General features: G+C 41.5%; 4 protein-coding genes across 4 annotated transcripts; 3 read left to right on the forward strand and 1 right to left on the reverse strand.

Moving 5' to 3' along the window:
* The first annotated feature begins 8 nt into the window (after positions 1-8).
* On the forward strand, positions 9-1,365 carry MONOS_10254 (Rac2g, Rho family GTPase). The gene is made up of 4 exons (XM_067862687.1): positions 9-64; positions 127-408; positions 492-608; positions 738-1,365. Exons 1-4 carry the CDS (start codon positions 50-52, stop codon positions 897-899), a joined length of 576 nt encoding a protein of 191 aa, XP_067731847.1. The 5' UTR covers positions 9-49; the 3' UTR covers positions 900-1,365.
* A 4,459-nt stretch (positions 1,366-5,824) lies between these two features.
* MONOS_11782 (putative dolichyl-diphosphooligosaccharide--protein glycosyltransferase) lies at positions 5,825-7,420 on the forward strand. The gene is made up of 3 exons (XM_067864347.1): positions 5,825-6,532; positions 6,607-6,737; positions 6,929-7,420. Exons 1-3 carry the CDS (start codon positions 5,831-5,833, stop codon positions 7,320-7,322), a joined length of 1,227 nt encoding a protein of 408 aa, XP_067731848.1. The 5' UTR covers positions 5,825-5,830; the 3' UTR covers positions 7,323-7,420.
* Positions 7,421-8,597: 1,177 nt separating this feature from the next.
* MONOS_11781 (uncharacterized protein) lies at positions 8,598-9,002 on the reverse strand (the record flags this gene model as incomplete). Its single annotated transcript, XM_067864346.1, has 1 exon — positions 8,598-9,002. The coding sequence occupies one exon, from the start codon at positions 9,000-9,002 to the stop codon at positions 8,598-8,600; it is 405 nt and encodes a 134-aa protein (XP_067731849.1).
* Positions 9,003-9,177: 175 nt separating this feature from the next.
* Positions 9,178-21,230, forward strand: MONOS_11780 (uncharacterized protein; the record flags this gene model as incomplete). Its single annotated transcript, XM_067864345.1, has 3 exons — positions 9,178-9,217; positions 9,287-18,829; positions 18,911-21,230. The coding sequence occupies 3 exons, from the start codon at positions 9,178-9,180 to the stop codon at positions 20,902-20,904; spliced, it is 11,577 nt and encodes a 3,858-aa protein (XP_067731850.1). The 3' UTR covers positions 20,905-21,230.
* Positions 21,231-25,915: the final 4,685 nt, after the last annotated feature.

Raw genomic sequence — 25,915 nt, forward strand, 5'->3', positions numbered from 1 at the left:
TTCACCCATATTAATTTATTTGAAAAATATTGATATTAACTTTAAAATTATGTCGATGACTATTGTTTGGATTTGATCATTTCTTTGCTTAAAACTAATTGAAATACATGTTTTTTCTTTTGATAGAGCATGAAAACAGTGGTTATTGGAGATGGAGCAGTTGGAAAATCATGCATGCTCTTATCTTATGCGAAAAACATATTTCCTCCTGAATACGTCATGACCATATTTGACAATGAAGAAGTTCTTCTTGTTGTAGATGAAAAAACTGTCCATATGATGTTGTGGGACACAGCAGGACAAGAAGAATATGATAGATTGCGAGCTCTTGCTTTTCCTGGAACTGATGTGTTCATGATTTGCTTCTCTTTATGCGACTCTAACTCATTAAAAAATGTTAAAGACAAGGTGTACATTTTTGGATTATTCTGCGCGATGAAAGTGCAAATAAAAATTTTTATTTTTCTTATTTTTTTATTAAATCGCAATAGTGGCTTCCGGAAATCAAAGAGTTTATTCAGGATACGCCTGTTGTACTTGTGGGAACTAAAATGGATATTAGAGATGAAAATATTGGAACTTCATTAGATTATGTGACGACTGAAGCAGTATGACATTTTTTTTATTCGCTGAATTCTTTAATAATATGTTTTTGTTTTCCTCCACGAACTGTGCGTTCTTTTGTTTATTATTTTTCTCTTAACTGTTAAATGAATGTAATTTTTATTCGTTTTCAGGGTCAGCAATTTGCAAAGCAAAACGGATTATCTGCTTATGTTGAGTGTTCTGCAAAAACGCAAGATAATTTGTCAAATGTGTTTGAAACAGTTGCTCGAGAATATTTTAAAGCACATGAAGTTCACCACAAAAAGGAGAAAGCGTGTTGTTCAATTCTGTAAATTATATTATATCGGTGTTAATGGAACTATTCAGAGGAACTGCCAATATTTTATGTTAATCAAGTATTCAGATTTAAATATTTAGAAGTCCATGTTAAGAGCGTTGGCTTTTTCTCAAAGAAATTGCCTTTTTCTTTGTTGCTAAATGTTTGAAAATGCTATTTTAGTATTTTTTTTTTTTTTCTTGTAAGTTCGAAAATATGTTTTAATTGTTGTTTATTCAATTATATTTTTGAGTTTAAAGAAATTTTGCAGAAACCTTTGCGCTATCCTTCATTTTATTTGTTTTATTTGTTTTATTAAAAGTGTTGTTTTGAGTTGTGTTTTGATATTTTAATTTTTATTTTTTTTTTTTAGTTATTTTATTTTGAAAAAAAATATTTTGTTACGAATATTTTACGATTGTAATGAAATTTACGTTTTCATATCATGAAAGTTTCGAATAATTGTGTTTATTTTTCTTTGATAATATTTTTTCCACAAATTAAAAATTATTTAGGGTCAGTTATTTATTGGGACCCTTTTTTTTTATTGGGACCTTTTTTTTTGATATGAAAAAATATTAAATAAAAATTAAAAAAACACAAATGACGAATCCAATTTACGTATAACTTTTCTTTTTCCTTTTTTTCTTTCAATTACATTGATTTCTTCCTTTTCATTTTCATGATCATCATCTTTCACTTCAAATTTTCTCTTTATTTTTTTCATTTCAACCAAAGACTCTAACTCATTATCGTCTTTTTGCTCTTCTTTTTTCATTTCTTCAGAAGAATTCTTTACATCATCAACTTTTTCTTCCTTTTCTTCTTTTTCTTCTTTTTCTTCTTTTTCTTCTTCTTTAATTCCCAAATGTTCATACCAATCATTCAGTAGCTTCTCATCAGTAATTAATTTGCCATAGAAGTCGAATCTGTTTGAATGAGTTGAAGGTTGATATTCCGATGTTTCTGGCAGCTTCATGAGAATCGGCCCAGATTCGTTATGAAGAACTCCACTCGTTGCGAAGGCTTTTTTAATGACAGCAGGTGAGAGGGCGGTATGAATTGCTTGAGGGAGAACATCCACAAGAGCTGTTCTTTTCGATGAAGATGTCGATGAAGATGGAGGTTCATATTTTGTTTGCAACTCTGTTTTCAGAACAGCGAAGACTCCTCTGTCAAGAGGCTGTGCGATATGTGTGCTGTGAGGAATGAATGTGACGACGTCGATATTTTCTTTTTGAAATTCTCTCCAGATTGTTGGATCTGCGCGAGAAATGTGTGAGTCGATGAGAAGCAAGCAGCGAGAGTTTTCCAGTGACATGCGCTTTCTGCGATCGATTATTCCTTGAAGGAGTGTTGAAAGTGCGTATTTTTTGAATTGATTGCAGCCCATCCAACCACTTCCGTTCGGCCAGATATCCAAAGTCTGTGACAACAGCGGCTTCATTTCATCAGGAAGACTTTTGCTAGGCCATAGAATCACAGAAGGAAGTGCAAATCCATCAGCAGCCACAGCAGCGACCAGAGTCGAATTCGCCATTTTCGGTGGTTCTTTGCGAAATCCTGGATTTTCATTTTTTGGATGAACCACGCTCAGCTTAGAATTGGTAGGAACTCTCAGTGAAGACTCATCCATATTAAATATCAATTCTTTGCAGTATTCATTTTTTTCATGTAAGCCGTCCAGCAATGAATACCAGGGCTGTAGAACACTTTGGCACGACACCGCAAGGCGATTAACATCAACATTTTTCGGCGAACTTCTCTTTAGCTCTGGATGGCGCTTAACAAATTGGTAAGCCGTAGCCATTGAAACGTTAACGTATGGGGCGTCTTCGTCGTCTGTATCATTTATGACATTTTCCATCTAATATATTTATTAGAATTATTAATTATTTAACAACAACAAACCAGTTCGCGAACTTTCCGTATAGGCAAACAGCTTCCAGATCTTGATTCAATGATTATTTCATCCAGAACAATTTGTTCTTTGTCTCCTATAACAAATTGCGGTCTTCCCACTTTTGAAACCAGCCTTTTGCTTCTCAGCGCCCGAACAGCGTTTTTGATCCTTTTTCGTGAGAATTCCATGGAGTTTATAGCGTCTGTAATCCTGACAACTCCATCAACCACAATGCGCGCCATCCGTTCCAGCCGATTGTCAATCCTTCTGAAATCGAAAGATTTCATTGCAGCACGTAATTTCCTTTGTCCAGCAATTCTCTTTTGTTCCACAGCAATTTTCATTTTTTTATTATGGTTATGATCTTAAGTCCAATTTATTAATTTATTAATTTTAATTTTCAATTTTCATTGAAATTAAATTTTTATTTACATTCAATACGAATTTAAATGGTTTTATACCCCTTGTTACACACCTATTTATTTATTTTTTTCGATGGAAGGGATTAACCCCCCCATCTCCCCCCCATTGGAAATAGGCTTCGTATTCAAATGTAATTTTCCTAATTTTCAGGGTTTGCTTATATACTGATAATGTTTATAAATATATAAAAAGTGGGAATTTTAATTTTCTTTTTAAAAATTTCGGCACCGTTAAAAAAAAAAGGTCCCGATTAATTACTGACCCTATTTAGGGTGATTTAAAAACCCGGACTATTTTTAGAATTCATATTTCTCGACGAGTTTCAAAAATTAAATTATAATAATTCTCACATTCATGCATCAGTATATAACACATCTAACTATATACAAATTTTTATTTGTTGTGCTGTATATTTTTTTAAATAAATAATTTTTATTTTTGAAAATCCGACTTTTGATGAATTTTTCTATATTAATAAAACGATTCAATTCATTTTTTATTCACACAACTTATTTTTACTACGTTATTAACAATTCTGGTTATTTTTTATTTTTGCTTATTTGCTCTTTCTAACTGAATGAAAATCTGTCATTTTTGAAAAATCATTGTCAATGGGATAACAAAAAATATATTTTTTGCAAAACACAAAAACATCCAAGTTAATTTAACACATGCAAAAATAAATATGATAGTTGTATAAAATTTCTTCGTTGATGAAATTCAAAATGATTCAGTAGGTATTTCATAAAACACAATTTTGTAATAATTTCAAAGAAAATGAACAAAAATAATCATCAATCAAAAAAACAAAATACATTTATGAAAATTTGACTGAAGCAATTTAGATTATAACTCTGTGGTAATATTTTATAATTATTATTTAAATGGCTCCAAGTGTTAAATTAACTTGGATGTTTTTGTGTTTTGCAAAAAATATATTTTTTGTTATCCCATTGACAATGATTTTTCAAAAATGACAGATTTTCATTCAGTTAGAAAGAGCAAATAAGCAAAAATAAAAAATAACCAGAATTGTTAATAACGTAGTAAAAATAAGTTGTGTGAATAAAAAATGAATTGAATCGTTTTATTAATATAGAAAAATTCATCAAAAGTCGGATTTTCAAAAATAAAAATTATTTATTTAAAAAAATATACAGCACAACAAATAAAAATTTGTATATAGGGTCAGTGATTAATCATATCCCCTTTTTTTTATCGGGACCTAAATTTTCTGGCTCACAGGAGCACTTTCAGTAAAAAATAAATAATAGAAAACCTTTTTTTAACTTTTATATACTATGCCAGAAAATATTTTTTATTTTTTTTTATTTCTGTTAATAGATCTGGAATTTTTTGTTTTATTTTTCTGATCAAAGACTTGCTCATATTTTCACGAGCTTTTTGTTTTGAGATTTTTTAGTGTTGTTATTGTTATTGAACAAAACTTCTTTATAATTTTGGTTATTTAATATTATTAAACACTTCGTTTTTTTATTATTTTTTGCATTTCACTAAATTTCGATAAAATTAAAAATAAAATGTGAAATTAGAGTTAGCATGTTTTTGTTCATAAAAGAATAGTTAAAAAACTGATTGATATGTGTATCGCCTAAATTTTGAAAGGAAAAAATATGATTTGAAGTTAAAAACACAAAAATACACAAAAACATGTTTTTTTGAATAATAATCTCGATCGTTAAAAATTAAAGATTATCTTATATCTGATTACCTTTATTTGTTGATAATTAATAAATTTACGCTTTCAAATTAACGAAAAAACTTATTTATTCAGATGCATTCTTCAATTTGTCGAAATTTAGTGAAATGCAAAAAATAATAAAAAAACGAAGTGTTTAATAATATTAAATAACCAAAATTATAAAGAAGTTTTGTTCAATAACAATAACAACACTAAAAAATCTCAAAACAAAAAGCTCGTGAAAATATGAGCAAGTCTTTGATCAGAAAAATAAAACAAAAAATTCCAGATCTATTAACAGAAATAAAAAAAAATAAAAAATATTTTCTGGCATAGTATATAAAAGTTAAAAAAAGGTTTTCTATTATTTATTTTTTTCTGAAAGTGCTCTTGAGAGCCAGAAAATTTAGGTCCCGATAAAAAAAAGGGGATATGATAAATTACTGACCCTAGTTAGATGTGTTATATACTGATGCATGAATGTGAGAATTATTATAATTTAATTTTTGAAACTCGTCGAGAAATATGAATTCTAAAAATAGTCCGGGTTTTTTTATCACCCTATCTGGACTTTTTTATTTTTGTTCATAAAAAAGTGAATGATGTTTGTTTTCAAATTGTGTGAAAAGCTTTAAAAAAAAGAAAAGAAAAGAAAAAGGAAAGATGAGAAAAAAATAAAGTTCAAAAACATATTCGACACAAACAATTGATGGTGAAAATTTTCTTGAATGCTTTTGATTTAACAAGAAGCTTATTTGAACATTTTTGGAAATATATATACATATATAAACTAATCATTTTGTTTGTTAAAATTCTAAAATTTAAATTTCAATATATTATGATTAAAATGGAAAATGATTATTGAAAAATTCCAAAAAATTTTTATTTATGTAAAATGGATATTTGATCAAACAAAGTGATGATATCTATTTTTATTTTGTTTGTGGCTGTCTCCTCATATTTTTGCGTTACAGGATACAATGTTGAAATTTGGGGAAACGCTGACGGACATGAAAAGCTCATAGAGCAACTTACATCATCCGACATTTTATTTGAAGAAACAGATCGACCTCGACCTCTTTTAGAGTTTGGTGAATGGAGAAAAGATGGAGTTATGATATTTACAGACGATTTCGATGAGGCTCCAGTTATCGATTTTGTTAATAGTGGTCGTAGTGTCATGATTTTTTTGAACGAGGAATCTGAAAAAAGTTTTAGCTTTTGCGAGGAATTAGGAGTTGAAATTAGCGATTCATTTGACAAACAGGGAAAATGCCACTATCGCTCACCTGCTCAAGATTTTGAAAGGGATGTTTCTTGCGAAGGTCATTCATTTTCCATTCAAAATCCTGCTCATGCGCATTATTATTCAGTAATTAAAAATTCAAAAGGAAAAGCCTACGCCTTCGCGATTCAAGGCGACAACGATGCACGTGTTGTTATTTTTGGAAGCGAACTGTTTGGCGCTGATACTGAAAACGATGATCTTCTTGAAGTTGCTGTTGATCTTGGGTTGTGGGCTTTCCATAAGCGTGGAGTTATGCGCGCAAGAGAAATTCATTACAATAGGATCAATGAAAGAATCGACAATCCACCAGAATTAGCAATATCTGATGTCATTGTTTGTTAACGTAAATTATGAAATAGAAATTTTTATCTTTACAATTTGCGTAATACGTTTTCCAATTCCTGTAGGATTTTAGCATAATTTTGGAAACTTTTGACTTTGAAAAGCAAGAATGGGTTGGATATTCCGCGGATGATGTTCAACTTGAGTTTTCTATGCTTGTGCCAAGAATAAGAAAGACTTTGGAGAACAGAGGAAAGTGTGATTTGTTATTTTTATGGAAAATAATGTTCATTCAACACTTTACGATTTATTTAATGATTATTGAATTGTTTTCAACAAATATTTTTTATAAAATGTTTTTAACAATTATAATTTTTATAATTAATTATTATTATTATTATAATTATTATTATGTTTTTAATAATAATGTTTTTGTTTTCAAATTAGAGGAGTATTTGGTCTCACATTCAAGTGCCCCGATATCTTTGGCGTGTATCAATTTATCGTGAATTATCAAGCTCAGGGATTCACTCCAATAAACATCACACACCAGGTGAATCTCCGTCCGTTACGCCACGATGAGCATCCACGATACGTCACGTCTGCATATCCGTTTTATGCTGCCTCTGGAATTATGTGTGTAGCTGTATGTGTGGTTGCCCTTGTCTTTGCTTCACAGGCACCGTTGTTCAAAGAGCATATAAAAATTTCAAATAATGGCGAAAAGAAAAATTTGTCTTCTGGCTCGTCTTCATTAAGTCCGAATGTTGAATTTAAAGGAAAAGGAAAACAAATTGCTAGAAGCACATCAAAAGAGAGAAAATTAGAGAAATATAATTAAACGTGACTAAAGTTTTTATTATTCCGCTGAAACACTTCATGTGCTTTTTTTCACTATAAATTTCTAACTTTTCTTTCTTAATAATAATTGCGTTAACTCATATTTACTATCTGTAATGATTGAAGAAAGTGTTATACAAATGGAAACTTCGACAGCTCTGTTAATGCATGCTGGATATTTCACCTCACTGTTTGTATTTGGTTTTGTAACTTTGAAGAATCTTAAATAAACGCAAAATAAGAGATACTAACGGAAATACAGAAGAAAAATGAAGAAAAGGGGAAAGGCTTGTTGTTGATCTTTATGAATGCTCTCTTTTGCTCAATATCTGTCTTTAAATGTGACGAAAGAAATGATTGATATTTGAGTGGCTATTTTCTGAAAATAACATTCTTAAGAGAGGAAAGAGAGGAAATTTAAAAAGAAGAGTGTTCGAAAAGATGAAAGAATAAGAAAATTATGATGTGATAACAAGCTTTTGTGAACCATTTGATTTTCTTGGAATAGAAAATTTTGTTTATTTTCTTTGAATATTTCTGATAATTTTTTGAATGATAAAGGAAACAATATGATTGCATAAAACGTTATGAAGTTCAGCTTTCCATATTCCATTGATATGAAACTCGACAAACACATTCTTTCTTGTTAGAGAAAAAAATGATATTTTGATTCTTTCTAAAATCAGAACAAATCAACAAGCAAACAAGCAAGCAAATGAATTAATCAATAAAGTGAGAAAGATTGAAAACAGTCAAAATTCACAATTGAACTTTTTTTAATACATCAATTCTTTGCTCTTATTGCAGTTATCGATATTCAATTAGCTTATTGAAAACCATTTGATAATTTGATTTAATATCAATGTTTTCGACATAATTCCAATAATATTTCTCTTTTCATAATATTTTCAAACAATATTATATTGAAAAAACTTTGTGAAACTTTTAATATGGTTCTGCAGGATTTTTCTAAAAAAAAGATCATTTTCGTTTATTTTTTATCGAAAGCATCCATCAGGAACAAAAGCTGTTCAACCTCATTTTCACAAAATATTTCCTGCATGTCGGAGCTTCATGTGCACAAAAGTGTTCGTTTCACCTGGAAATTTCTTCTTGCAGCATTTCTGATAAAAAGCAACGAAATCATTTCAGTTCCTGCAGCCCAAATTACCACAGATGATGATTTTGTTCAGGATGTGAACAGAAGAGAACAGCCAGAAAATTATGGTGCTTGCAGTCGAGTTTGGAGACAAAAAAAGATTCACGAGAACATTCGTCACACATCGTTGTTTATGTTCTCAACTTTGGCCAATTCCTCGCTCCACTTCTCCACAATGCAGTTTTTCACCACCTCTCTGAATGGCAACATCCTGGATATGCATGGCTCCGAGTGTCTGCTGCATTCCTGCTGTTGTGTTCTGGCAAGGGATTTGCAGCAGTCGTTGTTTGCGATGAACGATGGTGATTGCATCCGCCTCGTGAACTTTTCTTTGCTTTCAGCTTTTGATTGCCAGCTCCGCTCTTTGGTGCTCAACCCTCCTCGTTCCTTGTCCAACTCTGCAAATTGCGAACTGTCTGTTTGCTCGTGTGCCTTTGCTTCGTTTGGGGTTGTCGACCCTCCCTTTTTGGCACCTTCAATCTGCTCGCATGTTCTCATATCCCACTGTGCACTCGCAAACATCACCAGAAGCACAAGGGGCTGTGACTGCAGAACAATGAAAGCACAGATTTCGCAGGATATGTTGAGCTGCAGTTTTGAGGGAGTGGAGGATGTGTTTTATGATGGGATTGTTTCCTCCATCAACTCCCCACAAACAGCATCTCTTCATTCACTGAACAACACATTCAATCGCAACATGCGAAAGTCAAATTTGAATGAGCAATTCATTGGAACAGGTATTAACAGATCTATTTCTTGCTCCTTCATGAATGACACTTTCACAAATTGCATCTCCGAAATTGAAGGAGATGAAATTGCGAATGGAGGAGCTGCCATTAGTATTCGAGGTGATTCGAGTGAACTCAATGTGGAATCATGCTCATTTATCAACTCCACCGCAAAATACTTTGCAACAATTCTCGCAAGAAATTTAAAATCTATGTCTGTTAACAATTCATCAATAATTAATGGAACTGCCAAACCAAATCACGTTGGAGGAATCATGTGCTATGATCCTTTTTCAGAAGGGGTGAGTACATCTCACTGTGTGTTTATGAACAATAATGCATCGAGAATTGCAGCCTTATATTATTACAGGCAGAACGCTTCAACGTTGAACACATTAAGCGTGATCGACTGCGATTTTGAAAATAACATTGCAAGAGATGCGTATGCAGGAGCATTTGGAACACGAGATGGATTGACAGGAATATTCAGGATGAGTGAATGCAAGTTTGTGAACAACAAAGCAAAATATGGCGGGGCATTGTACTTCGAAGCCTATTCTCCGCCAGCTGATAATCCAAAGCCGAAATTCATGTTGTTCTGCTATTTCCACAACAATGTGGCAAGCGACAAGCAGGGGCATGATTTGTATTTTGTTCCGCTTGTGCTGACAGAAACACCGTTTGAGCAGTCATCATCAACAAACAGGCAGAATAGGGTGTTCTACAATAATTCTGCCACTGGATACGATTTCTGGCTGGCATATCCAGTGCGATATGTGCATGCATCAAATGGGTCTGATGGGGCTGGGTGTGGCGAAGAGGAAGAGGAGGGGGAGAGATGTGAAACAATCCACTATGCGCTGCAGGAGCTGAAGAACCCGTATGGGGGAGACATCGTGTTGCTGCCTTCGGCATTCAGTCCGAATGAGGCTTTGGTGCTCAGTGGGATGGTGGTGAATATGTGTGGGAAAGGGAGCGAGAAACCAGGGATCGCAGTTCCAGAAAGGGTGGGAGGACCGTTTGTGGACATATCAGGGGGGTTGGTGAATGTGAGCAGTGTGGCAATAACGAAGAGCACAAACGAGCAGATGTCGCTGGTGAGAGTGGGAGACTCGGGATTGTTGGTGTTCAGCAAGGCAGAAATAGCATGCAACTGCGCTCCACAGACAGAATATGTGGAGAGTGTGTTTGTGGTTGAAGATGGGGTGCTGGTGCTGGAGTTGAGCACGATCTCGCTGTTTGTGCTGAAGGGCAAGCCGCTGGTGGAGTGGGCAGCGTCAGGGCATGTGCGAGTGGCAGACTCAGTGTTTCGGTACATCAGCCGGGTGGAAGGGGATGGGAGTGTGTTTGAGAAAAGACTGGGGAGGCAGGAGGTGGTGGAGCTGGGGAATGTGAGTTTTGAGAGATGCATGTGCGGGAAAGGGAATGGCGGGGCAGTTGCGGTGTGGCTGGGGGAGGAGAGCGGGGTGGCGATTGGGAACAATTCGTGTGTCAGGTTTGATGGATGCAGTGTGGGAGCTGAGGGGGAGCAGAAGGGGAAAGGAGGCGGGGTGTATGTGAAGGCTGTGGAGGGTGGAGAGCAGGCAGGACAGGCAGGACAGTCTGGGTGGTTTGTGTTTGGGAGGGAAGTTGTGTTTTCAGGGTGCGAGGGGTGGAGGGGGAAGAATGTGTTTGTGGATGTGAAAAATCTGAATTGGTCGGTGAGTGTTTCGAGCATGCAGTTTGAGGTGAAGTTTGAGGCAGAGAATCACAAGGAGCTGATGGGGTTTGAAGGCGGAGACGAATCGTATGCAATCCCTCTGTGCCTGTATCTGCAGGAGTTTGGAGATCCAGGGTTTGTGGGGGGAGCGAACAGCCGGGACTTCAGCGGGTGTGGATATCGCGGGTATGGGTGCAGCACACTGGCACACATTGCTCAACTGCGGTTTGGGGGGTTGAACAAGAACATTGTGTTGGAGGAAGGGTTTGTGTGGGAGGAGAAGGTGGAGATGGAGCGAGAGGAGTGGACAGTCGGGTGTGAGCAGGAGCACACGCTGATTGAGATGGGGCAGATAACAAGCTGTGGAGCAGGTGGGGATGGGGTGATTGTGTCAGCGAAGAGGAACACGCTGTCGAACATTGTGTTCAGGATGGGGTCGGGTGTTGGGGTGGGTGTTGCGAGTGTGGTGGTCTGCCGAGGCAGCATGCTCACGATGGCAGGGTGTGGGGTGCAGAAGCAGCAAGAAGACACAGTGTTTGGGTGTGTGTTTGTGCGTGTTGAGAAGGGAACAGTGAATGTGAGCTCGTTTGCTGTGAGCGGGATCAGATTTGTGTCTGGGTGCCTTGTGGGTGTGGAAGGAGAGCACAGCAAATGTGTGATGGATGGGTTGACATGCACGAACACCACCACAGGTGGGGCAGGTGGAGTGATTGGGGTGTCTTTGTGCGGGTCACTCACTCTGCAGAACTCGAATATTTCAGATGGATCACAGGCACAGTCCCCGTTTGTGAAGGCAGGAGCACTGAGCACAATGCAAGTGATGAACTGCTCGTTTGTGTCGATGCAGCGCTCGAGTGGGAACGGATCGTGTGTGGATGTTGAGTGTGGTGATGGCGAGTGTGTGGAGGGAGAGAACGGGAGGATGGTGGTGATGGAGAACACTTGGTTCGAAGGGTGCAGTGTGGGTGGGGCATGCGAAGGAGGGGGTGCACTGGCACTGAGCATGGGGAAGTGCACACAGCTGAGAGTGACTGGGTGCACATTCGTGGGATGTGCAGCTCCAACAGGCAGCATGCACGGTCTGGGAGGAGGGATGCTGGTGCGCTTTGCAGGCGAGGCTGCTCCGTTTGTGGTGTCTGATCCAGTCTTTTCGGCAGACAATCCGAACGAAGCATCGTTTGGGCACGATCTCTTCATTGAAGCACCGAGGCTGCGGTCAGTTGCCACTGCACAGACGCTTCCCTTTGCGGTGGAGAGCGCGCTCTCAGCTGTCCACGCGTTTGAGGGGTACGATGGCAGCGACAAGGCACATGCCATCCCGCTCATATTCTTCGTTCGTGAAATGGGGAACACGGCTCATGCAGACTCGGCAGCTGGGGTGGATGTTGATGCATGTGGGTTTGCAGCGTATCCGTGCCACACGCTTTCGCAGGCTGTGAGGCGCCTTTCAGGATGGCCCAAGCGTGTAGAAGTGGCAGGTCCGTTCGCGATGGAAGAGGCGCTGGGCCTGTCTGATCCAGCAGATCTGCAGATTGGCGGAGCAGCGCCAGGAGCAGAGTGCACTGTGATTGGCAAGGAATCTGGTGGTGAGGGGCTGGTTGTGCTCTCGGGAGAGCTGCCATCATCAACAGCCGCATTCTCTTCGTTGTGCTTTGTGCTTCCGCTCTCCATCAAGCAGCACCGCTCGCTGTTCTGCCAGGCCTCGCAGGGCACGCTTGCTGTGTCGAGTGCCTCCTTCATCCCCCACCAGTCAGCTGCCTCGCACACATTCACGCTGTTCACCGCGCTGTCTGGGCGTGTTGTGGTGGAGGATGTGGTGTGGCAGGGGATCAGGCTCATCGACACGCAGTGTGCAAACATGAGCGGGACGAGTGTGCTGGTGATGAGGAATGTGTCCTTTGTGGAAACGTGGACATCGTCTCCGAAGGGTCTGGTGTGGGTGTGGTCTGCAGGTGCAACAGCCTCCATGGAGGATGCGCGCTTTGAGCTGGCATCGCAGGAGCATCCCTGCCAGGCTGTGCATTCTGACCAAGCGCTCTCACTCGAGATCGCCAATGCCTCGTTCATCAACCAGTCTCGGAACACTGGGCATGGGAGCTGTGTCGAGTGCACAGTGAAGAGCGAGCAGACACTGGCGATCCAGGGATGCTCGTTCGAGATGTGCAGTGCGACCGATGGCAATGGGGGTGGGGTGTGTGTTGCGATGGAGGCAGGCGGAACAGCCAAAATCACCAGCTCTGAAGGCACAGCAACAGCATCTACTGCTGCTCCATCCACATTCACGAAATGCACATCGCATCGAGGAGGAGCAGGGAGTGGAGGGTTTGGCGGGGGGTTGTTTGGGGTGCTTCAGGAAGGGGCGGTGGACTTTGTGGTTGGGGGTGTGGTGTTCAGCGGATGCACAGCTGACAGCGGGAACAACCTCTTCCTGCAGGCAAAGCAGCTGGCATCAGTGGCCAACAACAGAACACTGGGGTTTGTGTTCGACATTGCCGAGGGAGTTGCTGATCTGAACGATCTGTGTGGGTGCAGCACAGACACCGCTGGCACACAGGCACCCATCCCCCTTGTTGTGTTCTTCCGCGCTCCACCGGCAGAGCGGTGTGTGGCTGATGGCGGGGCAGACAATGCAGTGTGCGGGTATTCGGACTATCCCTGCGAGACAATTGGTCAAGCAGCAAGCCCGCTAGTGGCACAGCAGTCGGTGGCGATCAAGATCCTGAGCCCCTTCACCCTCAAAGACGAGGTGCATCTGGAGGTTTGTCCCACAGTGATATCGGCTGGGGAGGTTGGGGGTACGATGGGTGTTGTGAATGGTGGGCGAGGAGAAAGGGCAGGGCTGATTGAGACATCGTGTGAGGTGACGTTTGTTTCTGTGTGCTTTGCGCATCCAGCTGTGCTGACAAACAGGAAGGCATTGATTGTGTGCAACGGTGGGGTGCTTGGGCTGAGCAGCTGCCAGTCGGTGCTGCAGGCAACAGCTGGGCTGAAGTGTGGGTTTGCGATTGTGCGTGTTGTGAAGGGGTCGTTGAGCATGAGCAGCTTCGAGATCAGAGGCACGCCTTTTGGGGTTGTTGGGCCATTTGTGTTTGAGGGGGCTGCTCAGGAGATCGAGAAAGTTGCCATCCACAACCTCACGCTGGAGGATGTGGCAACAGAGTCGGAGAGCGGGGTGCTGAGTGTCAGCAGGGTTGGGGTGTGGAAGCTGGGGAACTCGACAATCTCGAACTCTGCGCAGCAGTACTGCCCAGTGGTGGCGATGAGCGAGGTTGGGAGCAGCGAAGTGAGCAACGTCACATTTGAGAATCTGAACAGACACACCGGGTTTGGAGGGGTGGTGAGCTGTGCCATTGGCGCCAGCCAGACAGCACGCTTCGAGCGCTGCACATTTGTGAGCTGTGAGATAATGAGCGCGAGCATGAAAGGAGGGAGTGTGTTTGCGAGTGTGGAGCAGACAGGCACGTTCGTGTTTGACACGAACAAGGTGAGCAGCAGTGGGGTGGATGGAGGCAGCGGACTTGGCGGGGGGCTGTATGTGTCGATGCTGGGGAGAACATCGGCCATCTCGATGAAGTCAAACACATTTGTGGCGAACAGGGCATGGAAGGGCAGGCATCTGTATCTGGAGTGCCCATCGCCTCGCAACACGATCCGGCCGCTGGACTTCGAAGACTCGTTTGATGCAGAGATGGAGGATGACGAGCTGTGGGTGCACGACGGGAGCTCAGGAGCAGTGGTGGACGAGACGCTGAAGCGGTATCTGTTCTCGTCGAGCGAGGAGATTGTGGTTGTCGACAGGGCGAGCGGGAGCGACACACCCACATGCGGGTCAGACCTGTTTCCGTGCGAGAGTGTATCGGAAGGGTATCTGAGGATGGGCACGAAGCAGACAACAATCCTGGTTGTGAGCTCGGCAGCACTCGCCACAGAGATCCGCAGAGACAGCCAGGCACTCACGATTGCTGGGCGGAACACCACATCGCTGCTGGTGCTGGGCGCAGGCGGGCACTTGGTGGTGAGCCCAAGCGAGGCGCTAGTCACGCTGACGATCCACAAGCTGGTGCTGAGCATGCCAGCAGAGCTGAGCCACACAGAAGCTGTTCTGGTGGGAGAGGGCGCGCTGCTGATGCGGCAGTGCGAGTTCAGAGCAGCAGACGAGGAGCAGAGCCACACAGGCACAGGAGTATGGGCGCTGTGCATCCGGGGTGGAAAGGCGCAGCTGGATGCGGTTGGGGTGCGGGGCATGTGCTTTGCAGCAAGTGGCGGGTTTGTCTGGATGTGTGGAGGGAGCGCGCATCTCACACGCATCAGTGTGGAGTCTGTCTCAGCAGGTGGAGCTGGGCTGGTTGTTGGAGAAGGGAGCGGGGCACTGGAGCTGAAGGGATCGTCGTTTGAGGACTGTGTGCTGGATGGCGGGAGCACACTCAGCATTGGGAGAGGAGTGGATGCAGAGCTGTCTGGGAGCTGCTCGTGGAGCAGGTGTCGGTCGTCTGCTGGGAATGGGGCAGCGCTGAGGTGCAGCCTGGCTGGGTCGCAAAAGCTGAATGTGTCTGACTGCTCGTTCCAGGAGTGTGTGCTGGATGGAAACATCAATGGCAAAGGCAATGGCAGTGGCAGTGGCAGTGGCAACAGCGAAGGGAAAGGGAAAGGGAAAGGAGGAGGGATATTCCTCGGGATCGACCAGAGCTCGACAAACAGCTTCAAGCTGTCTCATCTGGCATTTGGAGGGAATGAAGCAGCCTTCGGAAACAATCTGTTTCTGAAGTGTGCCGACCTGAACACAACAGCAACACCAGCCAGAATGGTGGATTTCATCTGCTCTGGAGATTCGCCACACGATCTCGAAGGAACAGACGAGCATCTCTTCTCGGGTGGTGTGCACGATCTGCGCCTCTTCCTGCAGCAGCGCCAGGCCTCCAGCTCCTGCATCTCTCCCAACGGCTTCGATATCCTGGGGTGCGGGTCAGAGGGGTATCCTTGTGCATCGCTCTGGCGAGGCATGCTGAACATCAATCCGGGCTCAGCCGACAAGACGCTGTCCATCAAGGCATCAGCACTCATCCAAAACGAGTTTGACCTGACATCCAGCACAGTCGCCTCCAGCAGCAGCACCGAAAAGGCAACAATCACATTTGCATCAGCCATTCTGGACAGCACCCGCAGCTGTGTTGTTCTGAGCACAGGCAGGCTGAGCTTCAACCGCCTCGATTTTTCTGTTGCTGGAGGAGCCTTTCTTCGCCACTCCGAGCTCATCTCCTCCTCCACGCCTCAAGGCCAGCTTCTGTTCGGCAACTGCTCGTTTGCTCCAGCTGGCACTTCTCAGATTGAAGGCACACTTGTTCGTGCTGAAGGAGGCAGCGTGCAGATGGAGGGGTGTGTGTTTGGTGCTTTTGCTCCCTCTTCGTCTCTCCTGTGCATCAGCGGCTCTCTGGAGATGAACACAACTGCATTTCAAGGGAGCCGTGCCTTGGGATGCGATGCAGGCGGGCTGATTGGGGTGAGTCTGGGGAGCGGGTGCCATCTGAGTGCTGCTGGGTGCGAGTTCAGCCACGGCGAGTGCAACAAGAAGACAGGCAGAGGAGGTGCGCTGTATGTGAAGAGCACAGAAGCAGATGCAGCTGGGCAGCCATTCCTTTTGGAGGCAGTCACTTTTGCGAGCAACGATGCAGCCAAAGGCAGAAACATTTTTGTGGACTGCTTCGACATCAATGCGAGTGTCACCCCAGCCACCTTCCACTTCCCGTATGAACCGTTTGTCGATGATCCGAATGCGCTTGTGGGGAGCGACCAAACATTTGTCGATGCTGATCTGTTCCGCTTCCTTGTTCCGTACACATCCAGCGAGATCCACCTGTTGGATGCCGGATTCGACATTGCCCGGTGTGGATCGCCGAACGATCCCTGCCGATCCTTTGTGACTGGCTTCGAGCACATCGACGCCTCGGCTGCACACAAAACGATCAGCATCGGCTGCTCAACAGCCATCAGCCGTCCCGCTGACATGTCGAACTTCACCTGCCAGTCGTTGCCCAGCGAGGAAGCAGCGCAGTCAGTGCTGCTGTTCCAGGAAGACAGCCAGGGATCCAACCCATTCCTCCTGAACAGCTGGAGCCTCTCCCTTTCAGGGATCTGCCTCCAAGCTGTCAACGGGTTCAGCAACGAAGTCAGCGCAATCATCCTCAGCAAGCAGGGTTCATTGGCTCTGGACAAGTGTGCTTTTGAGCCACACACAAGTGTCGCTGAGCTGGGTGCTTATTCCTTTGCTGTTGTGGAAGCAGGAAGTCTCACCTGCACACAGTTTGAGTCGACAAACGCACATCTCGTGTGCTCGATGTTTCTGCTGCATGCAGGATCAGCAGGCACATTCGATGCAATCCACATTTCTTCATGCAGCCTGTCCAACTGCTCCCTTGTCGAAGCAGCAAGCAGCACCAACCGCTCTCCCAATTCCCCTTCCTCAATTTCCATCTTCAGATCGACGTTGGTGGATATTGTGCAAACAGCGAACAAGTCGTGTGTTGTTTGGAGCAGGGGAGAAGGCGGGGCGGAGGTTGTTGTGAACGAGACAGATGTGGAAGGGTGCCGGTCGAGCAGCACAGAAAAGGGCGGGGCTGTGCATTATTTGCTGAGCAGCGGAGGACGGCTCGCCTGTGTGAACTCGACACTGATGCAGTGCAGCTGCTCCACGGGAACAGGGATGGGCGGCGGGGTGTATCTGGAGACGAGCATGGACAGAGAGCTGGGGTTTTTGTTGCAGAAGATGGAGTTTGACAGCAACGCAGCGAGGCACGGGCGGGACATCTTTGTTGTGTGCCGGAACATCTCGGGGCAGATCAACGAGACGCAGTTCCGGTTTGACCTGCGAGAAGGGGTGTACAACCGGATCAACGCGATCTGCGGGCTGGACGATCTGAGCGAAGGGGTGGTCGACCTGATCTCGTTCATCACCACATACCAGGCGGCTGTGGTGTTTGTGTCGTCGGCGGGGGGCGAGGCGGGTGGCGGGAACAACAGCCGGCAGTGCGGCTCGGCGAGGCAGCCGTGTGCCACGATCGGGTATGGGCTGGGCCATGTTGTGATCGAGTATGGGAGTGCTGTTGTGGTGGAGGGTGTGGGGTTGCTCGAGTGCGAGGCTGATTTCGAGAACATATCGCTCACCTCGAAGACAAGCAAAATGGCAGTGGTCTCGTTCAGCGAGCCGATTGTGCAAACACGCGATGCTCTGGTCGAGGCAGCTGGGCGTGTGAAGGTGGAAGGCATCCAGCTGGCGCCTGGCAGGGATCTCTCCTTGAGCCACTCGTTTGTGTTCTCAGCCGCAAATGCTGAATTCCAAATGATCTCATCGGCCATCCGCCCTGCTGAAGAGAGCAGCCCCAGTCTTCCAAGCCTTCCAAGCCTCCCCACCCTCGTTATGTGCAGCAGCGGTGAATGCACAATCGAGAAGTGTGTTGTGCGCTCTGTGGCCTTCCGCTCGTTCTTTGTTGGTGTGGACTGCGTTCTGTCAGTGAACAGGCTGAGTCTGTCGTCAGTTGAATTGGGTCAGCGTTGCTTCGATCTTTCGCAGGGCACAAAAGGGGTTGTTCTTCACGAGGTCTCATTCGAGGGGATCAGGGCTGAGAGCACATTGGTTGTTGTGGAAAAGATGAGTGGAAAGGTGTTGGCAGACAACGAAGGCAGCGATGAGATGTCTTTGTCATTGATCCAGTTCAGCAACATTTCTGTTCAGTCAGATGTGCCGGCTGCTGTTTCTTTGATTTCTCTGGAGAATCCTGTTGTCATGCAAAACTGCTCGTTTGTTGGCTGCCAGTCGCATGCTGAAAGAGGAAGTGCTGGATCGATATTGCGCTGCTCGGCAGCTCGGGTGTGCACATGCATGTTTGATGGCAGCACCAGTGGCTCTTCTTCATCACTTTCCAGCTCAGGTGCAGCTGGTGGAGCGGAGGAGCTGTGCAGCTGGAATGGATCAGTTGTGGATGCAGAACAGAGCGAGGTGGCGATGGCAGACACCACCATTGCAAACTCGGCTGAGGGTGGACTGAGTGTGTCGGGGGGTTGTGTGAGTGCAGAGGCTGCCAACTTCACAGGCAATGCACCCTCGATCCCGAACTACCAGTCAGCCAGAAGAAACGTGCTGTGCAAGGCAAACGGGAAGCTGGTGCTGGTGAGTGTGAAGGGAGGAGATGGAATGCTGCCAGACTCGTCACTGTGGATTGCCAACGAAGGGTGCGAGCTGGGGGGTTTGGCAAGTGACCGGGCATCTCCATTGTTCATCCCGCAGCTGACGAACGTGACCATGGCACAGACAGGCACAGCCACACAGCTTGTGTTTTGGGGGGTGCTTCTCCTGCCCTGCAACCTCTTGTTCAAGGTTGTCACAGCACTTGGCGATGAGGAGGCAGTCGAGAAATACGAATTCCCCGAGAGCGGGTTTGTCTCAGAGACAGAAGCTCATGGCGTTATTCCCTCGTCAATACTCGAAGGCTCGCCAGATGAGGCAGAAGTCACTGTTTCGATTCTGTTTGGACCGATCCGCTCGGCATCCACTTCTTCTGTGGTGTTGAAGAACAGAAGCAAAAGCCAGACAAGTGGAGATGGAATCGTTGTTGAAGGAGGAAAAGAAGGAAAATCATGGGCCTTAATAATTGCAGTTATATTTGTTATTTTGTTCTTACTAGTTCTTGTTGTGTCTATTATCCTGGCTGTTCGATGGAAGAAGCAAAAGAGAAGAACAGAAGAATTGGAGATAATTGTGGAAGACAACATCAGAAAGGATCCGAAGGCATTTGAGATGGTGACGATGGAGATGTCTCCAGAGGCACAATGGAGGAGGGCAGAAAGAGAGGCTGAGAAGAAGAATGAAGAGAGGATAAAGAAGAGGGTGTATGAGAAAAGCTTGGGACATTCAGAGTCATCAGAACATCTTCTATCTGAGAGTGGCTCGACAGAATACATACTGGGAAAGGACTCAGATAAGATTCCCGATTGGGCACTGGAAAAGGAGGAAGAGGAAGAGATAAGAAAGAGAACGCCATCTCCATCCATTTCATCCACTTCAACAACAGACACTTCAGACACAGATACCACATTTGTTCGAACGGAGAGTCTGTGCCCCACCACCTCATCGATGTCGAATCTGGTGGATGCAATGGCATGTTCATCTCCTCATGAGAAGCTGATTGTGGATTTGAGAGATTCGCTGTTCATGTTGCTTCATGGGAGAAATGAGAAAAAAGAGATGGCGATTGGCACCCTTCAGGAGAGAGAAGTGACAGCTGCCCAAATCCTGTTCTGGGTGGCGAATGGAGCACTTCACTCATTTGACGAAATGGAAAACAAACTTCAATCGTTGGCTAATCTGAGTCCTCACATTGTTTTGTTCTCAGAACACATGGTTATCTGCATTGCCATGCACTCTGAATGTTCTTCTTCAGATTCAGATTCATCTTCGATTTCATCATCCACGATTGTGACATCTTCGTCTGATGGCTCAAGAAGGAGCAAGAGATACACACGCTCTCCCCCACCTTCATCAGCGTTTGAGGATGATGAAGACAACAGAAATGAGTGTTTGCGATGGAAGGCGCCGGAGCTGATGAACGGGGCAAAGAAGCATGCCACAAAGAAGACAGTTGTGTTCTCGATTGGGATGATGCTGTGGGAGTGTCTGACGCTCGATGTGCCATTTGGGGAGTATGAGGCAGTGATTGCGGGGAAGAAGATCGCGAGCGGGGAGAGGCCGAATCTGAAGCTGGTGAGAGGATCAGACTTTGCGGAGTTTGTGGAGGCGCTGCTGTGGTACGACTGGCAGAAACGGCCATCGCTGGAGGGGGTGAAGAGAGAGCTGCTGGGCCGCATGCCAGCAGGCGCTGTGATGTTCACAGCATCAGACGCAATAAGCCTGGAGGAGTCGGCAAGCGAGGAGAAAAGGAGCACAGTCGAGATCAGCTCGCGCGCTCGCGAGGAGGCCCAGCGGCTGTTGAAGGAGCTGACTGCTTGAGTTTGCGTTCCATTGCAAAAACTGTTGTGCATCCAACAGCCCAGAAATATCAGAGGAGAACTGAATGTTATTTTCAAAAAAAATCAGAAAAAGGAAAATATGTTTTTTGAGAAGAATGATAACAAAAATGGAGAATGGAATTCAATCAGAGGGGAAAATGGAAAATGTGCAAAAGAAAGAAAAGAGAAAGAGAAACAAACTGTGAAAACTGTTCAAAGGACATTTGTTGATTTATTTTGTTTTATTGTTGGTGTTGGCATTTCGTTTGTTTGTTTTTGTCTTATTTCAAACAGATTCAAAGCAAAACAGTTGATTCTGAGAGATTCTTAGTGTTGGTTTTTGCTCCTTTCTCTGTCAACGACAGCTTCAAAAAAATAGAAAAAGAAATACTGCACAGAAACGCTTTTCGCCAAGTGCTTGCCAATCAACATCTTTCAGAGAATCTTCTGAGGTGATTTGAATGTTTTGTGGGAAACAAACAAAAATGGAGACAAAAAATCAAATGTGAAATTGTGTGAGAGAGAATGATCTTCTGAATGAAATAAAAAAACATGAAAGCACAACAGATGAATTGTGCATTGACAAACGATTCAAAAAACATGAAGAACAAGGGTGTTGAACAAAAGGAGGAAAAAAAAGAAAGAAATAGAAGAATGAATGAAAAAGAATGAAAGAAACCATGTAATTCATTGCTTGCGCTTCTCTTTGATTAATTATTTATGATCTATTTCATTCATAAAAAGACCTGCTCGTAGAATCACGTGAAAGCGTTTATTCACGTTTAAAAGCATTCATTCCAAATTATCAAGGTAAATTGCAGAAATATTCCCAACACAAAAAGCAAATTGATATGCAGATTAACATTTAATAAGGATTAATGTTCACATCAAAGGAGTTTGTGGGGGAAAAAAGAAAAAGAGAGAGAATACTGATAAATATTTAGTTTCATGGATTGAGATTTTTTATTTATTTATTTATTTATTAAAAGCTCGAACAAAAACAATCTTCATAATTGGACAAGTTGTTTGTATTGAAAGAATCCATTTACTCTTGAATTTATTCATTTGTGATCAGAAAATAATTTTGATTCAACTATTGTCGTTGAACACAATCAAGCGCAAGATAAATTCGAATCGAAAGATCTCCGGCCTCGACTGAATATATAGAAACACCAAGTCTGAGATGGGTTTACGATTTTTTATCAAGGCAAAAACAATTGCGCATGATAAATCCAGTTCGACTTGATCATGCACGCTTGAGAGCATCGTTAAAAGCAAATATACAGTCTTTTCTTTCTCATTTGCGAACTTTGATGCTGAAGAAAAAATATCATCCTTCGTTAATATTACTATTGGACGAAACAAGTTGTCAGTCCAATGGTCGTCATCATAATAAAAGAATTGCAAATGAGAAATGCAAATACTTGCCATGCTTGGAAACACCTCCTCTTCGTCATTTAACTCTTTTATTTATTGTGAGAGCTGATGGATATCATCTCCCCACTCATCTCCTTTTAAGTTCAAAATATGAAAAAGAAATATACGAACAATGGAATGACGAATCGTTCGTATTGCATTCAACTCAAAAAGGATGGATGACAAAAGAGCTATTTGAAAAAATAATGTTAGAACATGTTCTTCCTTTCATTCAAAAGCAAAGAAAAGTTGTTGAAAGAATTCAACAACATCAATATGAAATATGTCAAAAAAAATCTTGTGAATTGAAAACGAAAGAAAGAAGGTTAGAAAAATGCGATCAGAAAATGAAAAAGAATGAAACAAGTGAAAAAACAACTCAACGAATTTTTCAAGATGAGGACGATCATGAATCAATATTTTTCCATTCATCAGCTGGATCAGAAGAATTTCCAATGGATAACTCAGATTCACCGACAAAATCCCAGCGATCCAAAGATCAGTGCGATAATGAAAATAGTCACAAGGAATCCATTTGTATTGACAAACTGGAACTTTCAGATACAATGTCTTCAGAAGGAGATCGAATTCAAGTGTTGCAGCAACTGCACCAATCCGCATCTGGCCGTTCAAAAGAATCTTCAGAGTGTGGAAATTCTTTTCGAAACAAAAAAAGTTTTCAAATACCATCAAATGGATTTCTTAAAGTTGATGTTGATGAAATTTCTAACTTTCGTGATGAAACTTATTTAAGTTCTTCTGATGAAAGAATGTTTCTAATTGAAGAAGATGATAATAGAGATTGGTGGATAAAGAATGACACTCAGATGCAAAAAGTAAACTTTACGAAAAAAGAAATTACTCAATACGAAAAAATATCCGAAGAAAAAATAAGCAATTCATCACCCTCTGCTTTAATAATTCTTGACGGACACTCTTCAAGACAAAATATCCAGCTGTGGAAAAAGTTTTCTGAAGAAAACGTGGATGTCGTTGTGCTGCCAGCACACACATCTCATATCCTTCAGCCACTTGATCTCGGACCTAATGCAGCACTAAAAAAGCAATTGAAAAATGTTCGAAATGAATCAAGTGTGAGAAAAATGAAAACAGAATTTTTGCCTTTTGTCCAAGCAATCGCAGATTGCTCTTATTATGCGATGGCACCAAGAGTTATAAGGCATGGGTTTTACGAAGCTGGAATAACGTCTTCTCAAATATCTCACGTTCTGAGGCGCACTTTGGATTCCTTGCCTTTCGGTGTGAAACCGGCGAGACAGACAAACCGATGGTCCATCTCTGGTAAACTAATCACATCAAATGCAGTTCTAAAGGAATGGCAAGCCTTTGAAGAGAAAAAGTCTATTTATGATGATGAAAGAGTTGAGAATATTCATAAAACAAATATTAAGCAAAAAACGATAAAAAATAAAAAGGAAAGACCTTCATCTTCAAAAATAACTTCTTCTGATTCCAAGCTTTCAAACCTTGCAACTTATGAGAATACTGGTTTCAATACTGACACTGACGATATCTCATGTTCAACAGATTTCGAATCAGATCCAACTGATTCACAAGAAGGGGAAGAAAATATTTTGGTCGTTCGTGTTTTCAGAAGAAAAAGCAAACGGAAAAGATTTATTTTGTGCCGGTCAGATCATTTGGATAAAGCAGATGGTCGAAAAAAAGTATCTGATTTGTCAAGTTCTTCTAATTATTCTGAAGAAGAATCTTCAGAAACTGATCATCATTCCGACAGATTAAACAAATTGAAAGAAAAGAAAAAAAGATATCTTGACAGCAGTGAATATATAAAAGAAGATCTTTCATCAAGCAACGAAGAAGTAGATTTGGATGAAAAAAAATTGTCCAAAAAACATTCCATGAGATCGGAAAAATGTTTGCCCAAAATATAATCTGAGCATTATGTTCTTTTCACCGATTCTGATGAAAGTGAGTACAATCCAAAGAAATGATTTGTGAGAAATGAACAATCAAAAAAAGTTGAAAAACATATCAAACCTTTTCAATCTCTTCATATCAGACAATAATTATTCAGGAAATCACTATGCAATTTGATTGTCAAACATTTTGTTAATTGCGTTGTTTACAACAACAAGTTTCAATAATTCTTGATAAAGAATTAGGATAACTCTATTTTTATAAAAAAACAAGCATAAGCATTTTTAATGAAAAGAAACAATAATTTTCAGAAAAAAGAAAAAAAAAAACATTTTTGAAAAAAGATAAACAAAAGAAAAAAAACAATTTATTTCATTTTCAAATTTAAAAATGAATCGCATAATAGAAAAGGCACCAAAGTTCCAGACAAAGAAATTAAGTGATCAACAAACCTGCGAAAATAAAAATAAACTTTTTTCATTTTAAAACTTGTCGGAATAAATATACTATCAATGGTCGTGCTATTGTCTATGAAAAGAACAAAATATTATTTTATTGATATCAAAATAAAAATAAAACACAAAGAACAAACCACATAAAGGTGATTCTTCAAAGAATGCGAACTTGCGAACAGTTTTTAACAATACTTATCGATGAAAAAAAGTTAGAAACTACATTTCCTGAATTCATAAAAAGTCTTTCATGGAAATTGGAACACATTGAGTTTTCAAATCATTTGAAATCGAAAATTTTGATTGAAATTGAACAAAATGTAGAATTGAACATCCTCCGTGAAAATCTTTCAAATAATATATCTAGTTAACAAACCACTTAATAATTATTGAATTGTTTAACTATTTCTTCAAAGTTGAATAATTTATTAAACATTGTTGGATTGGAAAAAATTTTATAATGGGTTTGGAACCCATTATTTTGATAGAAAACAATGTGATGATCGTTATTATGATAAATCTGCAAATTCATTACCATTAAAAGTAATTATGCAATAATGGTATTCTTTTGTATTTCATCTATTTCATCTATTGACTTTTTTCATATTTTTTTCATTTTAATAAGAAAATAACATAATTTTTTTTATTTTCCGATTTTTTTCATGTTATAGAAGTAATTTTCAATGTTTCGCCGTAAGAATTTATTTATATTTTCAGTTAATTCTTTGGCATTTTATTATTTAAGAAAAGATTTCAATTTTTCTGTTTTTTTTCACATCACAAGATTGAAAGATGTCAAAGACAAAAATTTTTTAAAAGTTGAGTAATATTTGTTGCAAACAAAAAAAGAATGAAATCATAGAAAGATAACATCAAAATAAAAATGAGAAATGTCAAAATTTTTCTTAAACTGAAAATTGTACCAAAATAGTTAATTTTCAAGAATAAAAATGAATTTTTGAAATCGACATTGAGTTTTAACAAAAATTAACATCATTTGATCAATTTTCATCATCTTTTAAATTATTCAAGATGATATGTGCGGGTTTTTGCAACTGTTCGGGTTTTCCACCATACTATTATGTATTTAAAATTTCATTTTTTACAAAAATTGACATACGAAATAGAAAACGATTTCTCAACAACCAAGTTGGATTTTATCAAATGGATAACCTAATAATATTTGTTGGAAAAAACAAAAAAGAGAGAGAGAATACATAAAATTTCATAATGACTGAAAGA

Source organism: Monocercomonoides exilis (assembly GCF_001643675.1).
Source record: "Monocercomonoides exilis strain PA203 chromosome Unknown scaffold10-1930038, whole genome shotgun sequence".
Classification (NCBI taxonomy): domain Eukaryota; phylum Preaxostyla; order Oxymonadida; family Polymastigidae; genus Monocercomonoides; species Monocercomonoides exilis.

Bases quoted from the DNA above. Each gene is read 5' to 3' on its own strand.
- MONOS_10254 (XM_067862687.1), top strand. The intron at 409-491 runs GTGTACATTTTT...AAATCGCAATAG, and splicing joins TAAAAAATGTTAAAGACAAG to TGGCTTCCGGAAATCAAAGA. The intron at 609-737 runs GTATGACATTTT...ATTCGTTTTCAG, and splicing joins ATTATGTGACGACTGAAGCA to GGTCAGCAATTTGCAAAGCA.
- MONOS_11782 (XM_067864347.1), top strand. From the start codon at position 5,831: ATGATATCTATTTTTATTTTGTTTGTGGCTGTCTCCTCATATTTTTGC. The intron at 6,533-6,606 runs GTTTGTTAACGT...CAATTCCTGTAG, and splicing joins TAGCAATATCTGATGTCATT to GATTTTAGCATAATTTTGGA. The intron at 6,738-6,928 runs GTGTGATTTGTT...TTTTCAAATTAG, and splicing joins ACTTTGGAGAACAGAGGAAA to AGGAGTATTTGGTCTCACAT.